Raw genomic sequence first — 20,488 nt, 5'->3', positions numbered from 1 at the left:
CTTCTTTTTAAAATGGAAGCTGAGATTCTGACCTGAATCCAGGAGCTAGGGCTTTAAGGAAAACACCAGCTCCCTAGACTCATGATAAAAATATGAGAGTTGGCAACACTGGAATTGTCACCTTTCCCTCACCTCCTCCCCTGTACAATCTGACATGGTTGTTCTAATCCCTATGATTTCAAGCCTGATTCTTCCTCTGGTTGTTTAGGGATCTAGTGATGATGAGCAGCACATCAGCAAATCCACCTCGCTGATCGAAAGCCAACATCACCACCTACTGCACTGCCTGGAAAAAACAACTGTAAGTAGCAACAGGACCCTTTCTGAATCTGATTAAATCCTTTCCTCCTGGGTGCAGGCTTCCTTTGGAAAAGACGTGGGTGCAGTATGCTCCTCTAAACCAATGCATGCACTCACAAACACACATCCCCAGTGGGGATAAAAATATGTGTCAGTGAAGTGATGGGTCCTGAATCTCGGAAGTTCCCTGGAATATGCCGCACGGAGAGAGATTCACTTTCTTTTTGTGAATTGCTTAACAAATAAGCATTGTGCAAAATGTTAACAGTGTAAATCTGTGTAAAAGGACAAAGGGGTTGATTACCCTGTACAGGCATTTACACCAGTGCACAGTCAGTGCAAATCACTCGCTTTCTAATTGGGTAGCATTTCACTGCCTCCTTGCACTTACTTCGCAACTGGTGCAAATGCCAATACAGACTGCAGGGTGAGCAGCCACTGCGGAGCAGAGAAGCAGCCTGTAATGACCAAAGAGACAGACTTGCGGGAGTAGGATTTAACCATGGTTTCTGAACTAGGGCTAAAACTCAGTTTGTCCTCAGCTACACTGGCAGTTTAAGTGCATATATCACGGGGTCCCTCTGAACCCACTGCTCACTCCCACTACCAATGATGTATAGGATTGCTGTCATGAAGAGAGCTACCGTGGGAAGCTGATGCCAGCAAATTCTAAGCCACATGTATTCCCTACCACAAATAGGCTAGAGAAAACAACTGGGCCATTTAAAGGGAGAAGATGAGCCTTTTTAATGTGATTTAGTGACACCACGCATGTCTTTCCTGATAAGCCTCTGTTAAGGAACACGTAGTTCATCTGGAGGCCAGTCAAGTGGATTCTACTATAATGTTGTTTCACTCATGCACTGCATGGTGCTGGAGTAAGCCCCTAGGAAGTGTTATTTTTTAATTTTTAAAATAGTTCTGTAAGTAGAAGTCCCTGGGGAAATTGCAAACAGATCTTTATCTCATGTACATTTCATTTCCAGCTTTATATTCACAGGTGATTTGTGGTAAAGGGAGCTATTATCTATATTGTATATCATGGATCATTCTGGAAAGACACCAATGGGTTAAGACCTGATAAGATGTATCCCTTTCCTTATCTGCATCCACCATCAGATAGACCTTTGATTTCTGACCTGCAGACATAGTCTCAATTTCATAGTTTGATTCCTAATAGGATAACACCATGTAGGTTTCAAAGAGCACGTTGGAAGAAGACCACTGGTTAAATACCTATAGCAATTAAATCCCGCAGGTCCTGAAACTCATCATGATGAATTATGAAGCTAATCATTCCAGTGCTGATGCACTATATCAGTGACTGTTGGTTTCATTTTATAGTATAAATAGGGTGACCAGACAGCAAATGTGAAAAATCGGGACAGGGGGTGAGGGTAATAGGAGCCTATGTAAGAAAAAGACCCAAAAATCGGGACTGACCCTATAAAATTAGGACATCTGGTCATCCTAAATATGAATCCGAGCTTGCCTGTCTTTCTGATAACTCTGTATGTTACATTACAAGTAGATATTTCACAACCTGACTCTTCAATTGTTTAGAATTCTGTACTTATCCTTAAGCTTTAAATAGTATATTTCAAATATGCGATTGTTACTACTACAAAGTGCCATAAATTTGCCTGGTATTTTACAGAAAATCAAAAGATAAGATTCCTGTCCCAAAGCATGTCTGGATCCTGCAAAGTCTTCCACATATGCTTAACTTTACACACTGTGAGGCATTCCACTGACTGCCAGTGAGTAAAGTTAAGCAAATCTGCAAATCGTTGCAGGGCTCAGGCCTATGTTCGACAATCTTCAGGACAGATGATGATAGCCTAGCTCCAGAATTGTATTTTTCTCCACAAGTACTCCCACTGATTTCAGTATTTGTAGTATAAATTGCAGTGTGAGTAAGGTGAGAGCTGTCTGGCCCAAAATGAGTTATAACAACAGACAATTGGATCCAAGGGACAGCAGCAGAGAGAGGAGAATGCAGGGCAGAAGATTTTCCTTGCATTTTCTCTTGTATTTTGTATTTCTCAATTTATTTTGGCCGAGATGCCAATGCAGAGTTAGGAACAGGAATATAGAGGCGTTCCTGCATTGAATAGAACCAAAGAGAGCCACAAAACGAATGAGGTGAACTGTCCTGCCATTGCATTGAGATATTTGTATCAGCTGTTGAAAATTTTCTGAATTGTGATTTTTGAACCAAAAATGTCATTGCAATTTTGAATTTGGATGAACACCGGAGAAAAAAAATCCACAAAATATTTGCTGCATTTTCTCCACATTTCCAGCCTGCCCCAACCAGGACGAGATTGTCAGCAGTGTTGTCACATATTTGCGTATCACAGCGAGAGCTGATCAAATCATGAATACAACTATTTGAAAATAAGGTAGTTGATGAATGACAGTGTAACCCACACCTCCTGGGTGTGGTATTCTGTCCCTTCTAGTGGCACTGAGCCCACAAAGAGAGATGATTGAGTTGGCTTTACAGCCTCAGCTAGCAGCCAGTTGGTTTGAGGCTCATACACTAAGTTCCAGAGGCCCTGGGTTCAATCTCACCTCCTGCCAACTGGGGTCTGTTGGCATTACAACAGCCAAATAATAATTTTCTGTCTTCAAACAGCTCTATGCATTTTTGATTAATGAAAACAGTTAATTTTGAATATATTATTTGTTGGACAATGGGGAAACAGAGAAGACAATAAACAACTTGACTAATTTACCAAGCGTCAAGCTGGATTCTTCATCACTGGCACTTTTTAAATCAAGATTGGGTAATTTTTTTTAAAAGATCTGCTCTAGCTCAAAAGGAATTATTCTGGGGAAGTTCTATGGCCTGTGTTATGTAGGAAGCCAGACTAAATTATCACAATTGTCCCATCTGGCCGTGGAATCTCTGAATTGTTGAACAAACTCTTCACAGTAATCATATAATCAGCTCTAACGATGCAAACACCACCAATATTTCATGTAAGGTGGGTTTATTTTGATTGCATTTTTTTGGCTCTCTGCGACTCTGCTCAGCATTAAGTGGCTGTTCAGTTCTTAAAATCTGAGTGCTGCTGACCTGGAGTATCAAAGTTTTCAAAAAAGAGATTGTCATTCCAGGAGTCAGATGCAGCATGTTTAGATTGTGATTCTCAATGCATTAGTCAAAACAGCTCAATCAATTTTTGTGTTGAAATTCCTGTACTTCCTTGGCATTCTTACTCTATTAAGATATTATGCAAAAATGTCAAATCGCAGCATATGAATTCATAAACACTGAAGAGTCATTTTGCAATGTTTCAAAGTTGCAGGTGGAATGGAATGAGGAATGATCCTTGTGCCCTGGTTATCAACATGTTTCAAAGGGCAAATCACCTTTCCTTAAACTAGACAGAGGGTTTTAAAAAGTACATTCTTTATTTTCACAGTATCTGCAGTTGTCACTAGAATAAAGTCCTACAATTTAACAGCTGTGAATGGCCCTCAAATCTGGTGTGTTAAAAGACAAAAGTGGCCTTGAGATGCTTCCAACAATCATAACAAAAAATTCTTTGCTATGTTAACATAAGATTTTTCAGCTCTGTTCCCTACTCCGACATTCATATCCTATGCTTTTGCTGGCTGCTGCCTGGGTTGAGCCACATCCTTCCGCCAAAATCTGCCTTCTGTATTTCCACAAAGGTCAACCAAAACACAGTCCCCTTGCTTGGGTAACCCCTGATCTAGTCACCATACAATCCCAATTGGGCAAGCGCTGATTCAGTGGCTGAGAATGTGTGTTATCCTCTGCTTCTGGCTCTCAATAAATAAATAAAATAAAAAATGAACAACAGCTGTAAATTGCCTTGCCTTTCCACTCTCTTTTAGAAAGAGAAAACAAACAATTAAAGTGCAAGGTTCCAGAACACTATGTTAAGAAAGAAAGAAAAATCTGATTTAGCAAATTAGTTTAGTAAAGGAAAGGCTCAGTTGCCCATTCAAACTTGGGGTGCCAGATGGAATGCTGAGATTGAATGGATGGAATGCTGGGACTAAACTTTGGAATGCGGGAATGGACAATCAATCGTGTTTTTATCTTTTGTTGGCATGTTGTCCTGTAGGGATTGTCCTATCTTGTGGATGATCCCCTGTTATCTGTACGAACTTCCACCATCAAGGTATTTCCTTTTTAATTCAATCTGTTTTCTACAATCTCTGTGACACGTCCAGTTTGTCTCCTTTCTTGTTATTGGTCCTGTTCTTGGGAGTTTGTGCATGTGGTTCATTTTTGCTAACTAATGCCTTTGTTTGCTCTAAGACTTAGTATCTGTTCCAATGAAAATTGATGGTTGCCTTATCTCCATTATCCTCCTCCTTCCTTTGCAGTTCTGATAGGGAAAAAGCAAAATGTGTATCTTAGGCATCTATGAATGTTTATGTATGCACCTAGATGTGTATATACTTTGGCTCTTCTCTACGCTGTCCTCTACTCATTGGTGCAAGAGGCACTGAAGTTTTCCATTCAACTTTAAAGCTCTAGGCTACCCAACCTTGCAGTTCTAGGCTCCCCTTTATCATCATTTCCCTCCCCCTAACTCTTCCCACTGGCAGCTTCCACCTTGACTCCTTTACTTCTACCACAAATAACTCAGCTGCCAGCCCAACTTTGAATGGAACTGTAGGTGTGACATACCGTCAGGGATCGGCTTAACCAGCACACCATACCTAAACTTTCCAACTTAATGACCAATTGGTCCTGCTGACAAACAATACACATCACAGCTTTATCCCCAAACACAAAGAAGACAGTGAGCCTGACTCTCCTTTCTATGCAGGTTTATAACAGTGAGGCACCAAAGACTTCACCAGACTCACTTCAGGGATACAGATGTGTAAGTGAAAGGAAAAATCAGGTCCAAACTATTTATGGATATGGAATGTGTAAGCCAGCTGGTCCTGACAGGCGGTTATGCCTCTGCCATAGCTTCTCTTATCCCCATGTTGTTGTGGGGGAGCAAACACGTTCTCTTGGTTGCAATGAGTAATGGGATGAAGTCATCTCTTTCCTGGTTGTTGTTTGCATTTTTAAATCTGGGAACTGTCTAGTGCAAGCTGATTTCAGGCACAGAGGCAGAGAGCTGAGGGGCTGACCTGTCCCACAAGAATAGCAAAAGGTGTTCTGGAAAACGAACCACCTTATGGTAGCTACTGGTGAGAGTGACACTGTTGTTCTTTTCCCTGCCAGAACCATGAGTTCATAGATGAACAGCTGTTTGAGCAGAACTGCATGGATAACTCAATGCAGAATTACCCCTCCACTCGCAGCCCCTCATTGTCGAGTAACAATGGCGGGTCAACCTCCTGTTGTTCTCGACGCAACAAGACGACGACTCATCTTCCCAACTCCAATGTGCCAGCAACTCGCCTGCGGAGCATGCAGGAGCTAAGCACGATACACATCCAATGCAGTGAACAGCCATCACTTACAACAAGGTACAGTGAGCAGGCCCTGGGTGCTGACTGCTACATGCAAATCTGCTAAGGGTAATGTCCATCTGAGATGAGTTTGGACCAGTTTCTATCCCCTCAGCCCAGGAGAAATGGGTCCCACCTGGGACTATCTAAGTTCCAGTTCTACTACTATGGTCCCAGGAGAGGTGGCTCCTGGCTGCTCTGTGCAACTCCTGTGGACTTAGCCCAGAGGAAGTTGACCTAAGCTCTAGCTTAGCTCTTTTCCAGCCAGTTTGAACCCAAGAGAGGTGACTCCCAGCTGAGGCTCCCATTGATTCAGCCTCAGCTGTAACCAGATTGCTACAGCTCATGCAGTATCATTCCTGCAGCCCAGCAGGCCGCAATACCCAGCTCAGCACTGCTCTTATTTGGTTGACCAGCGGGAGGCAGCTCTCAGTTTCTACCAGCTTGGCCAGAGCCATGTCTCGGTTATGAGCAATGCCAGATGGCATTGGTTCCAGGCAATCTGAATGTGCTGCATAAAGTACAGAACCTTTTTCCCACTGCACGCCTATGCTGACTTGGCCTGCCAGGGAAACTGACTTCTTTGAGTTAATTGTCCACCTCTGACCACAGGGTAAGAGCATCCGAGGTGGGAAGAGAAGAGGATTTTCAAAATGGGTTGAGTTGTGCTAATCTAATGTGCAATTAATAACATAAGTGAAGAAAGGTCTCACTTTCAATATTCGATTTTCAAATTGACTCTCCTTTTAAAAATAATTTAGTGCATAATCAAGGCATCACCATTACTGTAGTTGAATGAACTTCTGAAGTCCTCTCCCTGTGCCCAGCCAAACATCTTGTGCATTAGGGAGCTTTGGAAAAGGGGAGGAAGCAAAGACTTGCATTGGAAACAGTAACTCCAGCCCTCCCCCTGATTCCAAAGTGTACGGGAACCATTCTACCCACAGCAGAAATGCAGCTGCCTCTGGGGCAAAGAGGATGCAGCTATTCTGCACCAGTGACATGATTCAGCAAGGTGTTTAAGTGAAGAATAATGCATCAAATGGGAATGTGAAAGGGAACAGAGTGTGAATTCATTCCCTTTGGCCCTTTCAACATTAGCTCAGTATTTCTCGAAGGGTGGGGGTACCTCCTTGGCGGACAGGAAGGATATGACTGGAGGAAAGGACAAGCCTCTCAGTTGTTTCCTACCATCTTCCATTAAAAAAAAAGTGCATGTCCAGCTATTATGGTTTTAAAGAAAACCTTGAAAAGGTTACCCATGTGTAATCAACATCTGCCTGAGTCTGCAGCAAGCCTGAAACAATAGCTCTAAAGAGTATGAACTGCTCTGTTCATTTCAGTGGGTGCTAAAACTAATTCCAATTATGACGTTTTAAATGTCAAAACTGTTACCAGATGAGCAGTGACATAGCTATGATGATCTGCACCCTCTACTGCGAGCAGCCACTCCTGGTGGGTTGGGCTTTAAGAACACATGGAGAGATTGCAGTGGGAAAGAGGGACAGGGATTCTTTTACTTTTCCTGAAGCAAAGCTCAGTTTTACAAGGTTTTGGAAACTCTGCCTCAGCCTCTTCAGCTGCGACTGTGACTATGGCTACTCTAGAAAGCTTACAGCAACAGAACTGCACTGATTCAGCAGCACCACTGGAAGCGAGCGGTGGCAGCTATATCAGCATGAGCAGCTCTCCCACCGGCAGAGCACTGTCCACACCAGTGGTTAGGTCAGTGTAACTTGTGTTGCTCAGAGGGATGGTTTGTTAACATCCGTGAGTGACTTGTTACACTGACACAAGTGGTAACGTAGACAGTCTGGGTGGGGTTAGTGGTTTATCGACACTGGTAACTCACTAACCCCTCCCCTTTATTTTCCTATAACTGCAGACGTGTTATAACAGGCCACTCTACTTTGAGTAGTCCATTACAATGTGTGCTAACTACTTATGCTAAACAAGCTGTTGCACCTCGTATTTAGCGGTGGCGCTGGGTGTACCTTTCCCAGGCCTGACGCAGAGCTCATTGCGGCTGAAAGCTCGTCTCTCTCGCCACCAGAAGCTGGCCCAATAAGATACATTACGTGACCCATCTTGTCACACAGAAGTACAAAGGACAGAGCCTCTTGGTGAGTCAGCCTGTAATAACAGCAGTGACTTTCCAACAGGGAGCCCTTTGTATTTTCAAAGGAGAAGCCCTGTGTTTAAAGCAAGCCTGTTGGGCTGGTAACAGAGGACTCCTGCAGCTATGCAGATGCACAGAAAACAGACCTATCACTTTCCCTCGGTAATTAATTATAGGATGCAACTGATGCAGATCTAATAGGAATGCTCCCAGCTGCCAGATCCTCAAGACTAGTGCAGGGGAAACAAGTAGAAAAGAACGGGATGGAGGCTTTGAAGGGAGAACTAAAACTGCACTGAAGTTTCAGCCTGCAGTCAGAGAGTCCTGGTGGGCTCATAAGACTTTGGACCTGGCTCGCCTCTCATTTACACCAGGTTTACACCACTATACCCTGTTGGGTCCAGTGGAGTTACAGCTGATTTCCATCAATAATGAGAACAGAATCAGGTGCAATCAGCTCCTAAAGGAAGCAAACCAAGAAACAGTATACAGGGCCAGATTCTCATCTGGCATCAGTGGCCTAGCTCCATTGTAATCAGTGGACTTCCACAGATTTACAGCAACTAAGGATCCAGCACCATGACTCTCTGCATTACATATTTTCTTTACTGAGTGCTGAGGGAGTGAAAGGCTTCTAAGTGGTAGGAGAGGGTGAGCTCTCACTTGTGCTATAACCACCTTTGAGCTGCTACCTCACTTTTTTTCGTTATAGTCATGGGCACTGCTGAAAGCAGAGATGACCATCCTCCACAGCTGCACTCACCCCTACCTCCATACTGTTTCGGGGGGCTTCTGTTGTGCAGGCCCTCTCCCGCCCCATGCCTGTGTGTATCAGTTAAAGCATCCCTGTCCATTGCTGTATTCTCCCATTGAAGCTGATTTGATTGTTAAGATTTTATTTTATTTTTTGGGTTGTGAAACGCTCCAGTGAGTTTTTAATCACAATTCTCGGAGGCCCCTGGTGCCTACACTGAGATGGGAGAAACGCAAACTCACTGCATGAGTCACTTGAAACACAAGCATTGCGCAATGCATTAGAATGGTGAATAGAACACACAAAAAGATGGGCACACTCTAGCAGGGAAGAGACTGATTAATTCAGCAGACATAACAGAGCCTGAAGCAAGCTGCCTAAAGCCAACAAAAGGCCACGCTGAGGGATGTTTTCGTTAGCAAACCCCTTACCTGCTCATTGCTGTGAAATAGCTGCAGCCAGCGCTAGGCCCTCCACTGGAAGGCGCTTTGGAATTCCATCTACCCAGTGGTTAGTTATTGAAAAACACCCCCATTTCCTTCAAGGAAAAAAAATACTGGGTTGCATCTGAATAACCAGAGGGGTGATTAAGCAGGCATATAGGAATTGGCATACTGAACCCAATCAATAGTAACATCTGGCCCAGTATCTCATCTCCAACAGTGGCCAGCACCAGAGGAAGATACAAGAAACCCTGAGAAGTCTGAAAGAAATAACCTGTCCACAGGTGAAGTTGCATACCAAACGAGGCAGTTAACAAAGGTTGGTGTTAATCAAGGGCAATTAAGGATGTCCAGTGGTAATCAGGGTCTAGGGGGATTGTTTGGTGATTTCTGCTGTAGCTGTTTTCAGAACCCTTCCTTCAGAGGCATACAATACCATGGAGGAGCAGTTGGCTTTGTTACTGACTCTTGTTTTTTAAAAAAAAATCCTTTTTGTTTTCTAGTCGTTCCAGTCTCAATATGAAATCAGACGACGGGCTGAGACCGAACTGCAAAACCTCCCACCTCACAACAGCCATCATCAGTATTCCTACCCCACCGGCACTGACACCAGAAGGAGAGAGCAGGCCCCCACCGAGCAGTCCTCACCCCACTATGAACATTTCCACCACATGCAGCAACGTAGTCAAGGTCTCTGCCTTGTAAAGTGGTGTTGTTCGAAGGAAGCAGCTGGAATGCCGGCATCTCTCCCCCTCCACACCTTCATGTTCCTTTCTTGCTGCAAATTGTGCCTGGATGGACCAACCTGACATTTCGTCATAGAATTAGCAATGGAGACCTAACAAGGCAGCTTTCTTCAAACTAGCATTCATGCCATGGACTGAGAATAGATGAGGAGCGGGAGGACGAAGTAGGTTGGAGAAAGGGTCTGTGTGTGCACGTGCCCGCGGAGAGCCTTGTTCCAGGATATGAAGCAGAAAATTGTTTCTAGAGGCTAGAGAAAAAGAACTGTCGTGGCAACAAGAAAGTCAATAAAGAAACAAATATAACATTGTGTATCTCGGCACCTTTTAAAAGGTTTTTAATGGATAATATTTATTCATGCGGAAATGACTGAAAAAGGTGAAAAAAAACAATGGATTTTATGATTTTTTTTTCCCTTCATGGAGCAGAATCTTTAATCAACCAAAATTACACATCTTGTTTTTCTTTTATAGAGAAAGATTTAGACAAAGAAGACAGCTGTCACAGAAATCTATTTCCGTTCATATATGTGTGTGTGTGTGTGTGTGTTTGTATATATGTGTGAAAGAGAACAACATTGAAACGACACACAAAATTCTGAGCACATTTTCTGGATTTAGTGCACAGTATCAAACTGATTGCACAAGCACAGTGGCACACGTGCACGCACACACCCCCCCACACAAATCTTTCACCCTGGATGGCATTCTTTACTTAGATGATTTTGTAACTGCCTTTTAAGTCAATACAGTGCAACTGCAAACAGTGTGTTTGTCTGCTAATTATTGTCTGTGAAAACATATTTGTGGAATAAAAAACAAAAAAAGAGGCTTTAGTAGTGTTAGTCCCACATGGATTTCTGCTTTCTCTTTTTGTTATCACTTACTTGTAAAGAGTGTGGCTAGACTACCAGTTCTGTATTTTTAAAAGGAAAACAAATGTAGGAAAACTTTTTTTAAATCTGTACACACAAATGGCAAAGAATGTGAAAGCACCAAACTCAGCTGCACCAGATCATCAGAAATAGGATAAAATGTGACCTGTCATCTATGCCCATGCTTTTTTATTTATATATATATGCTAATAGTGGACATGCAACCCATTGTAAATCATAGCCAAGTAGTGTCTGGATCTATACTTACTACAATTAAACCTAGAGCCAACCATTCAGCATGGACTGAGAGGATGTTTGGCTTTTTAACACAGCGCTGTGGCTCCTATTGGCTTATTGATGGCATCTGGGTTGCACTGATGTGGTAGGTAAACAAGTTTAGCAACTTTTGTCCTCCTCTCCCAGCACAGGGGCCACAGCGTGTGTCCAGTTGAGCAGGGGGAGGGATACTAGGGTTTGGAATACATGGGATATGATGTGGAACAGACAGCCCTTTACTTTGCAATTCTATTCTTCATCTGGGAAAAGTCACACACTTTTAGTCAACCAAAAACTGTAACTCTGTGTGGTACTGCCGAGCTTAATATTTCTGACTAGTTCTATGGTGAATACTAACTGTTCTCCCTGAGATCTTTCTAGTAACAATATGGTCTTGAAATACAAGGACCTGACACGGTTTCCTTTATATATGACCGTTCTCTACTTGGAAAAATAAGTGGGAAATAATTGCTTATGCTCCTGCTACACATTCCTCAGACCACCTTTCATTATGGCTGCAAATCGTTAGCGACAGCATAGTACATCCAACATAGTACATGCCATCCACAGACAGTATAACATAGTATTAATTAGCACATCCAAATGCCTCCATCAGGCTGAGAGCCATGTTGTGCGAGGTGGTGAACACATGCCTACATGGCCCCAAACAGCTTACAGTCCAATGGATAGCTAGGAGTCATTTCACACTTCCCTTCTCTCAACAGTAAATAGTAACTGAACTAACACAGCACTATCTGCCACACCACTGGAAGCATAACCCTGGGTGATACAACAAACGGATTGGTTTTTTTTGCCTCTCTCAAAATACATATTGATGTTATATGACTTTAAATTATGCACTATCAACCCACCTTGTCAACATTCCTACCTTATTACTCGGTATCACGTGGACTCAGATAGTTGTTGTGATAACCCAGTAACCTACATAGAAACTTATCCCATTCGAGGAATGATAAAGCTACAGCTAAGCATTCAGTAACGTCAAACTGATGCCCCTTTTCTCCAGAGCTGGATAGTATATTTTCCAGCACTGGGTCCAGTCCATTTTAAATCACTCCAGTCCTGTGGTTTCTTTGCTACTTTCCTTGGGAGGTTATTCTGTAGTTTAAAAGATTTTACCATTAGCAATTTTTCTTGGTGCTTAATTTAATCGTTTCTTTGCTTCATTTAGTCCAGTGGTCCCCAACCTTTTCGTCTGGCAGGTGTCAGACGAAGGACCACAGCGGCGGTGGAGCATCCTCCAAAATGCCACTGAATTTCGGCGGCGATACCACTCGATGACGCCGCTTACCGTCGACAAGCGGCGTCATCGAGAAGTATCCCCGCCGAAATTCGGGGACGACGCCTCTTGATGACATCACTTGTTGGCGACAAGCATCATCATCGAGAGGTGTCCCCGCCGAAATGCCACTGAAATTCAGCGAGTGCTTTCCCGGGGTCCAGGACGGGGGCGCATTAAGATGCCCCTGGGGCACCGCGTTGGGGACCACTGATTTAGTCTGTTACGCCTCATCATACACCCCCTGCCCTATTGAACGTCTTCAGGCCTAAACAAAGCCCGATTCTCCATTGCCTTGCACCTTATGCCCTCATTTAGATCTGTGCAAAGTAAGGCTAAAATGCTACCATGCTGGCTGGAAATGTATTACTCCCACTGTGCATTCAATTTGCATGGATTTAAATGGACCAGCTAGAGGGTGACAAAGAGCCAGTTGCTTGCCGTGTATTCTCAGCTCTGCTCTTCTCTTCCCTGACTTGCTGTGGAGTCTTAAACAAGTCACTTCATCTCTATGTGCCTCAGTTTCCTCATGTATTAAATGGGAATGACTACACCCACCTATGGAAAGCACTTTGTGTACAGTGAATTATTATTAATCAAGGTATTTCCTGGACATTCACAATTTTTGTCAGGGACAAAGAAACAAAGAAACAGGAAAAACAGTGATTGCGGTTCCTCTCTTTAGCTGTTTGGGCTCAGGTTGCCAGAGTAGCCCTGCCCTTTGCTATGTTCTGCATAGGAGAAGTTATTTTTCTGCTTAATCAAAAGCATGCAGCAGAACATTTCTATCATTACTTTAGCAAGCGCTGCTACATGTAATCACTAGCTTGAAAAAGATCCTTATGAAGAGAAGGAGGCAGTCAAAAAGGGTTGATTTCAATAGTTTAAGACAAAAATAACATTTATAATGGAGGCATTAGCCCATTTTAATGCTCATCTGAACAGGATTTGGGCAAATCTGCCCACCTGTAAATAACTGCGTACAGAACTCCCTGGGTTACACAGTGCAACAATAGCCTTGTAGTGAAAGCACTTTGCAGTCACTGAAATAGCACAGATTGGAATGAATCCACATGATATGTATTATATCCTACTGTACATATAGCATCCTTCAAATGCTTTACTGATAAACACAGAGCTGCAGAAATGGCTCTCTCTCTCTGCAGGAGAAAGGGAGAGCATTTGTTTTGATAAGCACAGAAATTGCTTGGCAGTCATGCACTTCCAGGGTAATGAGAGGGAACGGACTTGATTAGCTTATGTGAATGTACAAAACATTACTGGAGATATGGCCAAACCAAGCTCCATGTTTTGAGCACTCTCTGACATAGGTTAGTTTAGATCAGGCCTGGGATCCAAATTCTAGGGCTTGGGCCCCTGTCGCCCTTACTCAAGCTGTTCCTTTTTCCATCCCACCTCCATGCATAGAGAAGTTATAGCTAAGTAACCGTCAGTTACCTGCACCAACATCCCATTTACCTGAGGCACATGGAATGTGGTTCCTTCAGGAGTGGTTCTGCATGACAATATATACAGTAAGAGAGGGAATGTAGAACATGATTATGTTCCTGAAGGACACCTGACGAGTAAATTCAATCAAAAAAATGCCAAACTGTTTTTCCATAATTTTTTCCTACTTTTTTCCAGAATTTCTTGTGAATTTTTTTTTTGTTTTCTCCATGAAAAACCAAAATAATTTGATCATTTATATAAGAAAATCATGTTTCCTTTTTTTGGGGGGGAGGGTATCAACAAATGTCAAAGGAAACAATTCTTTGAAAAAAAATTTCCTTTGAAAAGCCTTTTTTGTAGAAAAAAAAGTCTCAACAAATTTTCACCCAGCTTTACTGATGAGTCTATTTTCTTCTCACCTGGCATAGGCTTGCTGCTTATAGCAGAACTGTATACATTCCAGGAGCAAACATACCCATTGCAAATGATTAGTACATTCCTCTGCCCCAAACTTTGAAATCAAGCTACTCTCTTTGAAACCCTTTTCGCCTGTTTCTGTAAGAACCTTCAAGTCACACATTGCCACAAAACCTAAACAACTGTACATAGAACTTAAAGATGGAAGAGACACTTAGTTCAGCCCTTGCCAACACACAATTCTTCCCTATAAAATATTTCCCAGTGCTTTTTCTAGACTAGATAAAAATCTCCCCAGGGACAGGGCTCCCACTGCTTCACTTAAAAAATTATTTCAGCCTAATAGATCTCAATGTCAGGGAGTTTTCTCCTGATACAAAGCCATAATTTTCCCTCCCTTATTTTATTTTTCATTCCATTTCTCCTGATTATTTTCCCTTTCACTTGCTAAATTGTCCCTCCCCCATCCTTGAACATTAGCTGTGCACAAACATCTGAAGAATATAAAGTCGTGTCTTTGACCAGCAAATTCTAATGCAAGAGGCTGCTTTGGGGTGACAAAGGATTCATATTTTAAACGTAAATTGGAAAAAAATCATAAAATAAGTTTGCAATTCTAAATTCTTAACAGAAGCAGCTTACCCGCTGAAAAACTTCATTTCTTTTTTCAACACTGGGAAATCACTGTATTTGTTATGGTGTTCAGAGCTGCCAAAACCTAATTTTAAAGTTGCAGGTTTTCCCTGAAATAGCTGATGCCACCATAGCATTAAGCCAGCACTCACTGCTCTGATTTACATAACTGGGGTGTGGGGGCGGTGGGTTCTACCAAGAGCTCAGATATTGTCAGCTCAATAGAGGAGGAGATGCTTTTTCAAGTATTTTAGATGTGAATCCATTTGTAATCATGTTGTCTGTTATACGTGTTCTAATGCTGATTGGGGATCTTAAAAACTCATGTTTAACTGATGGTTTGCAGTGTTCCCTGTAAGAAAGAGACTAAAACGGGGTCAGTGTTGGATTACGGTGGAGTTGCAAACCAGTATGCAGTGGCTCAAGAGCAACAGTAGTTTTGAATAAAAAGCCTTATATGCTACGTTTAAAGCTTGGTTGAATAATAATATTTGCAACTATTTTTTCCCCACATCAATTGTATTTGTGGATAATTAGTTATTCTTCCACACTGGAAAGCTCTGTAGCTGATTAAATATTTTTAATTATTTGGCAAATTTATTTTTGATTGTTTTCTCTGACATTTTAGTCAATTGCACTGAATGGTGTGACTTCATAAGTGAGGATACAGGCCTAACAATTAATGATGCCATAATGGTTAAACTTCCTTCCTCATTAGGATTTCCTTCTAGATCCTTAAGAATAATAATGAAGTGCAATATGGTTTAATGATTAAAACTGGGGACTTAGGATCAGGATGCCTGGATTCTATTCCTGACTCTTTCTGAATCACTGTGTGACTTCAGTCAAGTCACTTTTCTGCTCTATGCCTCAATTTACCCATCTGTGAAATAGAGATGATACTACTTTCCTGTCTCACAGCAGTGTTGTGAAGTTTAATAAATGTTTGCAAAGTGCTTTATAATTCTCCAATGACAGGGACTAGAAGCAGGAAAAGATTTATTATATTTGGGATACACGACTGTGCCAGAAAGATTTCAGGTCATCAGTCAACCACCTCACACAAAGATGTTTGTGAAAAATTCCTGCTATAGTCTTGTTTTCAGTCAATAGTCTTATTTTTGTATGTATGTGTTGTGTTTCTTCTCCTTAAGTTTTGAATTGGCACTAGTCATAGCAGGTCATATAGCTGTTTGGGTGAGAGGTTAATAACCATACAATGCTTTTCTCAGTTCTCTGTTGCAACCATAACTGGAGTTCCAGCTGGTATCTTGGACCAATGAAATATTTTACAGAACCAGTGTGATGGTATATTTTTGATAATCCCTGAGACATTCCAATGCAATGGTGTTTTCTTTAGAGGTTTTATGTTATGAGAAATGCTCGCCCTCATTATTTTCTATTTTCGTACTATAAATGGGCTTTGCTTACAAACATCACAAACAGACAAAATGTACTGTACAAAACAGCAGGTAGATTCATTTGAGAGCACCCTTCTCTAAAGAACTCAGTTTCTGTTGTCTTCTTTTTGAATTGTAGTGCATATGTTGAAACTTGTATATCATTTACAGTATTAAGTCTTGTGCCACTGCTGTACCTGATGTATCCAATCTGGATTAAACAGAGTATATGCCACAAATGCTAAGATCATGCTGCAGATTTCTTTTAGAACAAGTTTTTTTTTTTTTTTAACATTACTACCACTAAGGTATTTATGATACATAAAAATGTCAGTTTAAACACAGTTCCCTTTATTCTATTACCAGAGTTCATCCCTCCAGAAAGTTTGTTTTATTGGGAATAGCTTTTGAAATGATTTTTATAAAAATCTGAAAGTCTTGAGGTGCTTTTCCCTAGCCTAGTTTGCATTCTTTTTCTTTCCGGGGTAGTGTTCCTTGCAGACTGACCTCAGCTCTCTACTTTACTACAAATGGATGGCAATGGATCTAGTATAGGGAACAAGATGCTTTGGAGACCTTCCCTTACATGCTTTTGGGGGGGAGTGGGGGGGAGAAGGGGAAGAGCCAATGCAGAATTTCCTTTGACTTCATAAAAGAAATCGAACCTGTCAGCACACCCTCTGCCCCATCTTCTGTAATTCCTTCCCTATCTAATGCCAATTGTAAATATAGTTGGAATGTTGCAAGCACTTTACAGTAGAACCTCAGAGTTACAAACTGACCACTCAATCACACACCTCATTTGGAACTGGAAGTATGCGATCCAGCAACAGCAGAGACCAAAGAAAGTGAATATAGCACAGTACCGTGTTAAACGTAAACGAATAAAAATAAAGGGAAAGTTTAAAAATGATTTGACAAAGTAAGGAAACTGTTTCTGTGCTTGTTTCATTTAAATTAAGATGGTTAAAAGCAGCATTTTTCTTCTGCATAGTAAAATTTCAAAGCTGTATTAAGTCAATGTTCAGTTGTAAACGTTTGAAAAGAACCACCATAATGTTTTGTTCAGTTACAAACAACCTCCATTCCCGAGGGGTTCGAAACTTCTGAGGTTCTACTGTAGTTCTTGGAGACAAAGCCCAGACAAGATTCCCTTTCCTCTCATGCTAGGCTACTGCTCAATCACACAACTCTTCAAGAAACTCCTCTCCCTTATTTAGGGCCTGACCCTGTCTTGGGGTCAAGCAGTGGAAACGGGCCCAGACACTTAGCCCTTAAAAAAAAAAAATCCCTCACATACAGTGTGTCCCCTCTACCTTGCCACTCTAAGCTTCAGTTCAGACGAATACAGCTTCACAACAGTGCAATTCCCATGGTCTTCCCACCCTGATCAGAGCTGCGAGACTTTGAATAGTAGGTAATTTTTAAAAAGGCAACCTATATTTTCAGTTTATGAGCAAGGCTTGCTTGTAACTTAATTTCCAAGGTACATTAGCGGTAGCGTCTCCAGTCTCTATGAAAAGGACAAATTCATTCAAACAAACAATTTAATTGGCTAAGGACTAGGGGGAAATGGTGTATTGTGTGCACAAAATTTCTCAATCTTCCTTTCTAAGCAAAACTTCAAGTACTGGTTCCAATGGAGAAATTTATTTCACCATATGTCAGATGCATAGTCTGCCCTCTTCCCTCACACACACAAAACCCCACCACTACAAAAAACAACAAAAAAGCAGAAACCAACAAAGCAAAACAACAACAAAATCAAACCACAAGAAGCACAAACTGCTGCTTGTGCCCTTCTGATGTTGAAGCTGGAGCACAGTGTGGAAAAGCAGATAGAGCTACAGGATGCATATAAACAAATCCAGCGATTACTATATTGATCACCTGAAGAAAATAGGTTTGGTGTCAGCTACACAACTGCAGGAAGGGTTTGGAGGAAAAAATATACTGATTACGGGATGGCTCCTCTACTGGAGAAAAATCTGGTTAAAAAAAGTGCATTTATACATGTCCTGAAAATAGATCCTGTCCTAACAGCATTGTGAGATTCTCTTGCAACCTCTTCCCACTGATTTAAGAGCTAAAATGACAAGTCATAGAGAAGACTTTTCCTAACTGCCACTACTGCAAACTCCACAAAAACTTGAAACTTCAGTGTGCCTTATGCCTCTGAAAGTATTACTCATAATAAAAATTCTGCAGCTGGAAGCTGGACATGACTTGGCAAAACACAAGATACAAGCCAGTTTGCTCTCGCAGCTATGCAAAGGTAATAGTAAAAAAAAAAAAAAAATGTTTAGCAATAAAGCCAGCAGACATGACTTAAAGACACAAGGGAATAGCTATACTGCTAATGAAGTTGCCTTTTTAAAATCACTTTTATGGTTCAAAAATAATATCCTTTTAACACTGACTGCTTTATGAGTAAAGAACACATGAAATGGAGAGAGACCTGCTGACACAGCCTTTGCAAGGAAACAGTAATGCAGATAGCCCAAGATGCAGCCCAATTCTGCATCCTCCTTTCCAGCTCATTGGAGCTGGATCAACAGAATTTATTGTTTTTAGAAACAAACATTACATCAAGGTCTTTACAACGAATAGGAAAAACACTCAGAATTGCGTTATTGCTATAGTGTTCATTTATCCTGATGCTACAGAGGAAAAAATACGTATAGAGCTCAACTACCTTTTCCAAATTTTAACTAGTGTCATTCAATCAAAAGTTATACTGCACACCCCAATGATTCTGTGAAATATAAAGAGACACATTAAGGATGAACAGTTCTCCTTGTGCATTGCTTTAGAAATGGCAGTTCTGATTCTGCAAGCTCCACACCTGCAGGGTTCCCAAGCTTTACATAAATACAAACAATGGGCTCAACCCGAATGTAAGAGGAAGAACAATCAAAGCTGATTTTATATCTTAGCCCTCAGTACAAAATCTCACCCCCAAAACTTCTAAGCGTTAACAGTAAAAACCCATGTCAAAATGTCTCTCTCCTTAAAACAGTCTAATTAAATCTGCTAATTAGACAACCCCTCCATAAACATCGAGCAACAGTTATGGTTAAAAATTATTAAGCTTGTTAATTGCCCCACTTGCTGTGAACCCCAACACCCACTAGGTGCCGTTTTTCCTTCTCACAAAAAACAAAACAAAAAACAAAAGTGAAAGCAGAGAGCCTGAATTTACCAGCAGACGGTAAAGTGCTACTTTCATGTGCTATATTATCAATTTTGTACGTTTACCACAGACGGACAAGGAAATGAAGTTTGTACCACAAAACTCGACTATCTGCAACTTGACGAGTAGCAAATAGTCAAAGCTGAGATAAGAGCATTCACTTACTAAAATCTGGCATGCTCATGAGTAGAGGTTTGTAAAAGTGCTATATAGAACTATCCACGTCAACAGGCCTGCCTCTATACGTCACTTTGTCCAGAGATCGCCTATGTCTTATGTTTAAAGAGCTTCACTGCACCATGAAAGACCTCTCTGAAACCTTTTAAGGAGCTTTGGATCGTTTAAGTAGTACGGGGTGGAGTTCTGCTACAGAACAAGGGTTTGAAGATTGGCCTTTGCACAAGTATTTTGTGATTGCTTAACATAACATGAGGTATGCAGTAACTTGGGAACGTGTGCCCATATAACACATTTCAACATGATTATTGCACCAAAGGTACAGCCACACACAACACAGGACTTGCCTGCTGATGCCTACTGGGTCTTCTACCTACATGTATCAAATATCATCAACACTATTTTTAAAGTAACAATGGATTTATATTAAATTACAGTGGATGACAAATTCACAATTTCTCAAAATGAATTGTGAGGTGGTGACATTGAACATCCTTCCATTTGAAGTCTTCTATCCAAGTTTTATGCATGTAGAAACAGCAAGCTTCCTCCCAGAAATGAATTTTAACTCATAGGTAGGAAGCAACCCTCCCACTAAAAGGACTTCTGGCAATGTCCTGGCGCCCCCCAAGACTGCCAAGAACAGGATCAACTGTGAATGGTTCAGAAATTAACACCTGTGCACTAGGAACTGGCCTGAGATCCAGATCACTTCACAGATGACTCAGCACAAGGTTTCAGATAGTAATTTTCAAGCATCCTACTGAGGCTGGATTTGAATTAAGAAGCTAGAATGGAAATATTCTATATCCATTACCAATATCCTAAACCACCCAATCCCCCATTTTTTCCAGGCTTCAGGCAGACACAAAACAACATCAAGACCTAAACAAAGAATGCCAATTAGTTTCAGGGCTAATAGGTAATTTCGTTTCTAATTAAAGTT

General features: G+C 41.5%; 1 protein-coding gene across 5 annotated transcripts in view; it reads left to right on the top strand.

Moving 5' to 3' along the window:
* The window catches only part of KCND3 (potassium voltage-gated channel subfamily D member 3), a 259,189-nt gene extending 245,322 nt beyond the window's left edge, over positions 1–13,867 (top strand). For 3 of the 5 annotated variants that reach the window (XM_030561717.1, XM_030561718.1, XM_030561716.1), the window contains exons 5-9: positions 209–301; positions 4,407–4,463; positions 5,121–5,177; positions 5,531–5,778; positions 9,580–13,867. In XM_030561717.1, the coding sequence (XP_030417577.1) occupies positions 209–301; positions 4,407–4,463; positions 5,121–5,177; positions 5,531–5,778; positions 9,580–9,781 (657 nt within the window). In that variant the 3' untranslated portion in view covers positions 9,782–13,867. The remainder of the gene's footprint in view (positions 1–208; positions 302–4,406; positions 4,464–5,120; positions 5,178–5,530; positions 5,779–9,579) is intronic. The other 2 variants (XM_030561719.1, XM_030561720.1) reach the window with 2 other exon arrangements.
* Positions 13,868–20,488: the final 6,621 nt, after the last annotated feature.

Source organism: Gopherus evgoodei, chromosome 4, assembly GCF_007399415.2.
Source record: "Gopherus evgoodei ecotype Sinaloan lineage chromosome 4, rGopEvg1_v1.p, whole genome shotgun sequence".
Lineage (NCBI taxonomy): Eukaryota > Metazoa > Chordata > Testudines > Testudinidae > Gopherus > Gopherus evgoodei.
Note: the sequence above shows the minus strand (reverse complement) of the source record. Positions and strands in the feature narration are given on the sequence as shown.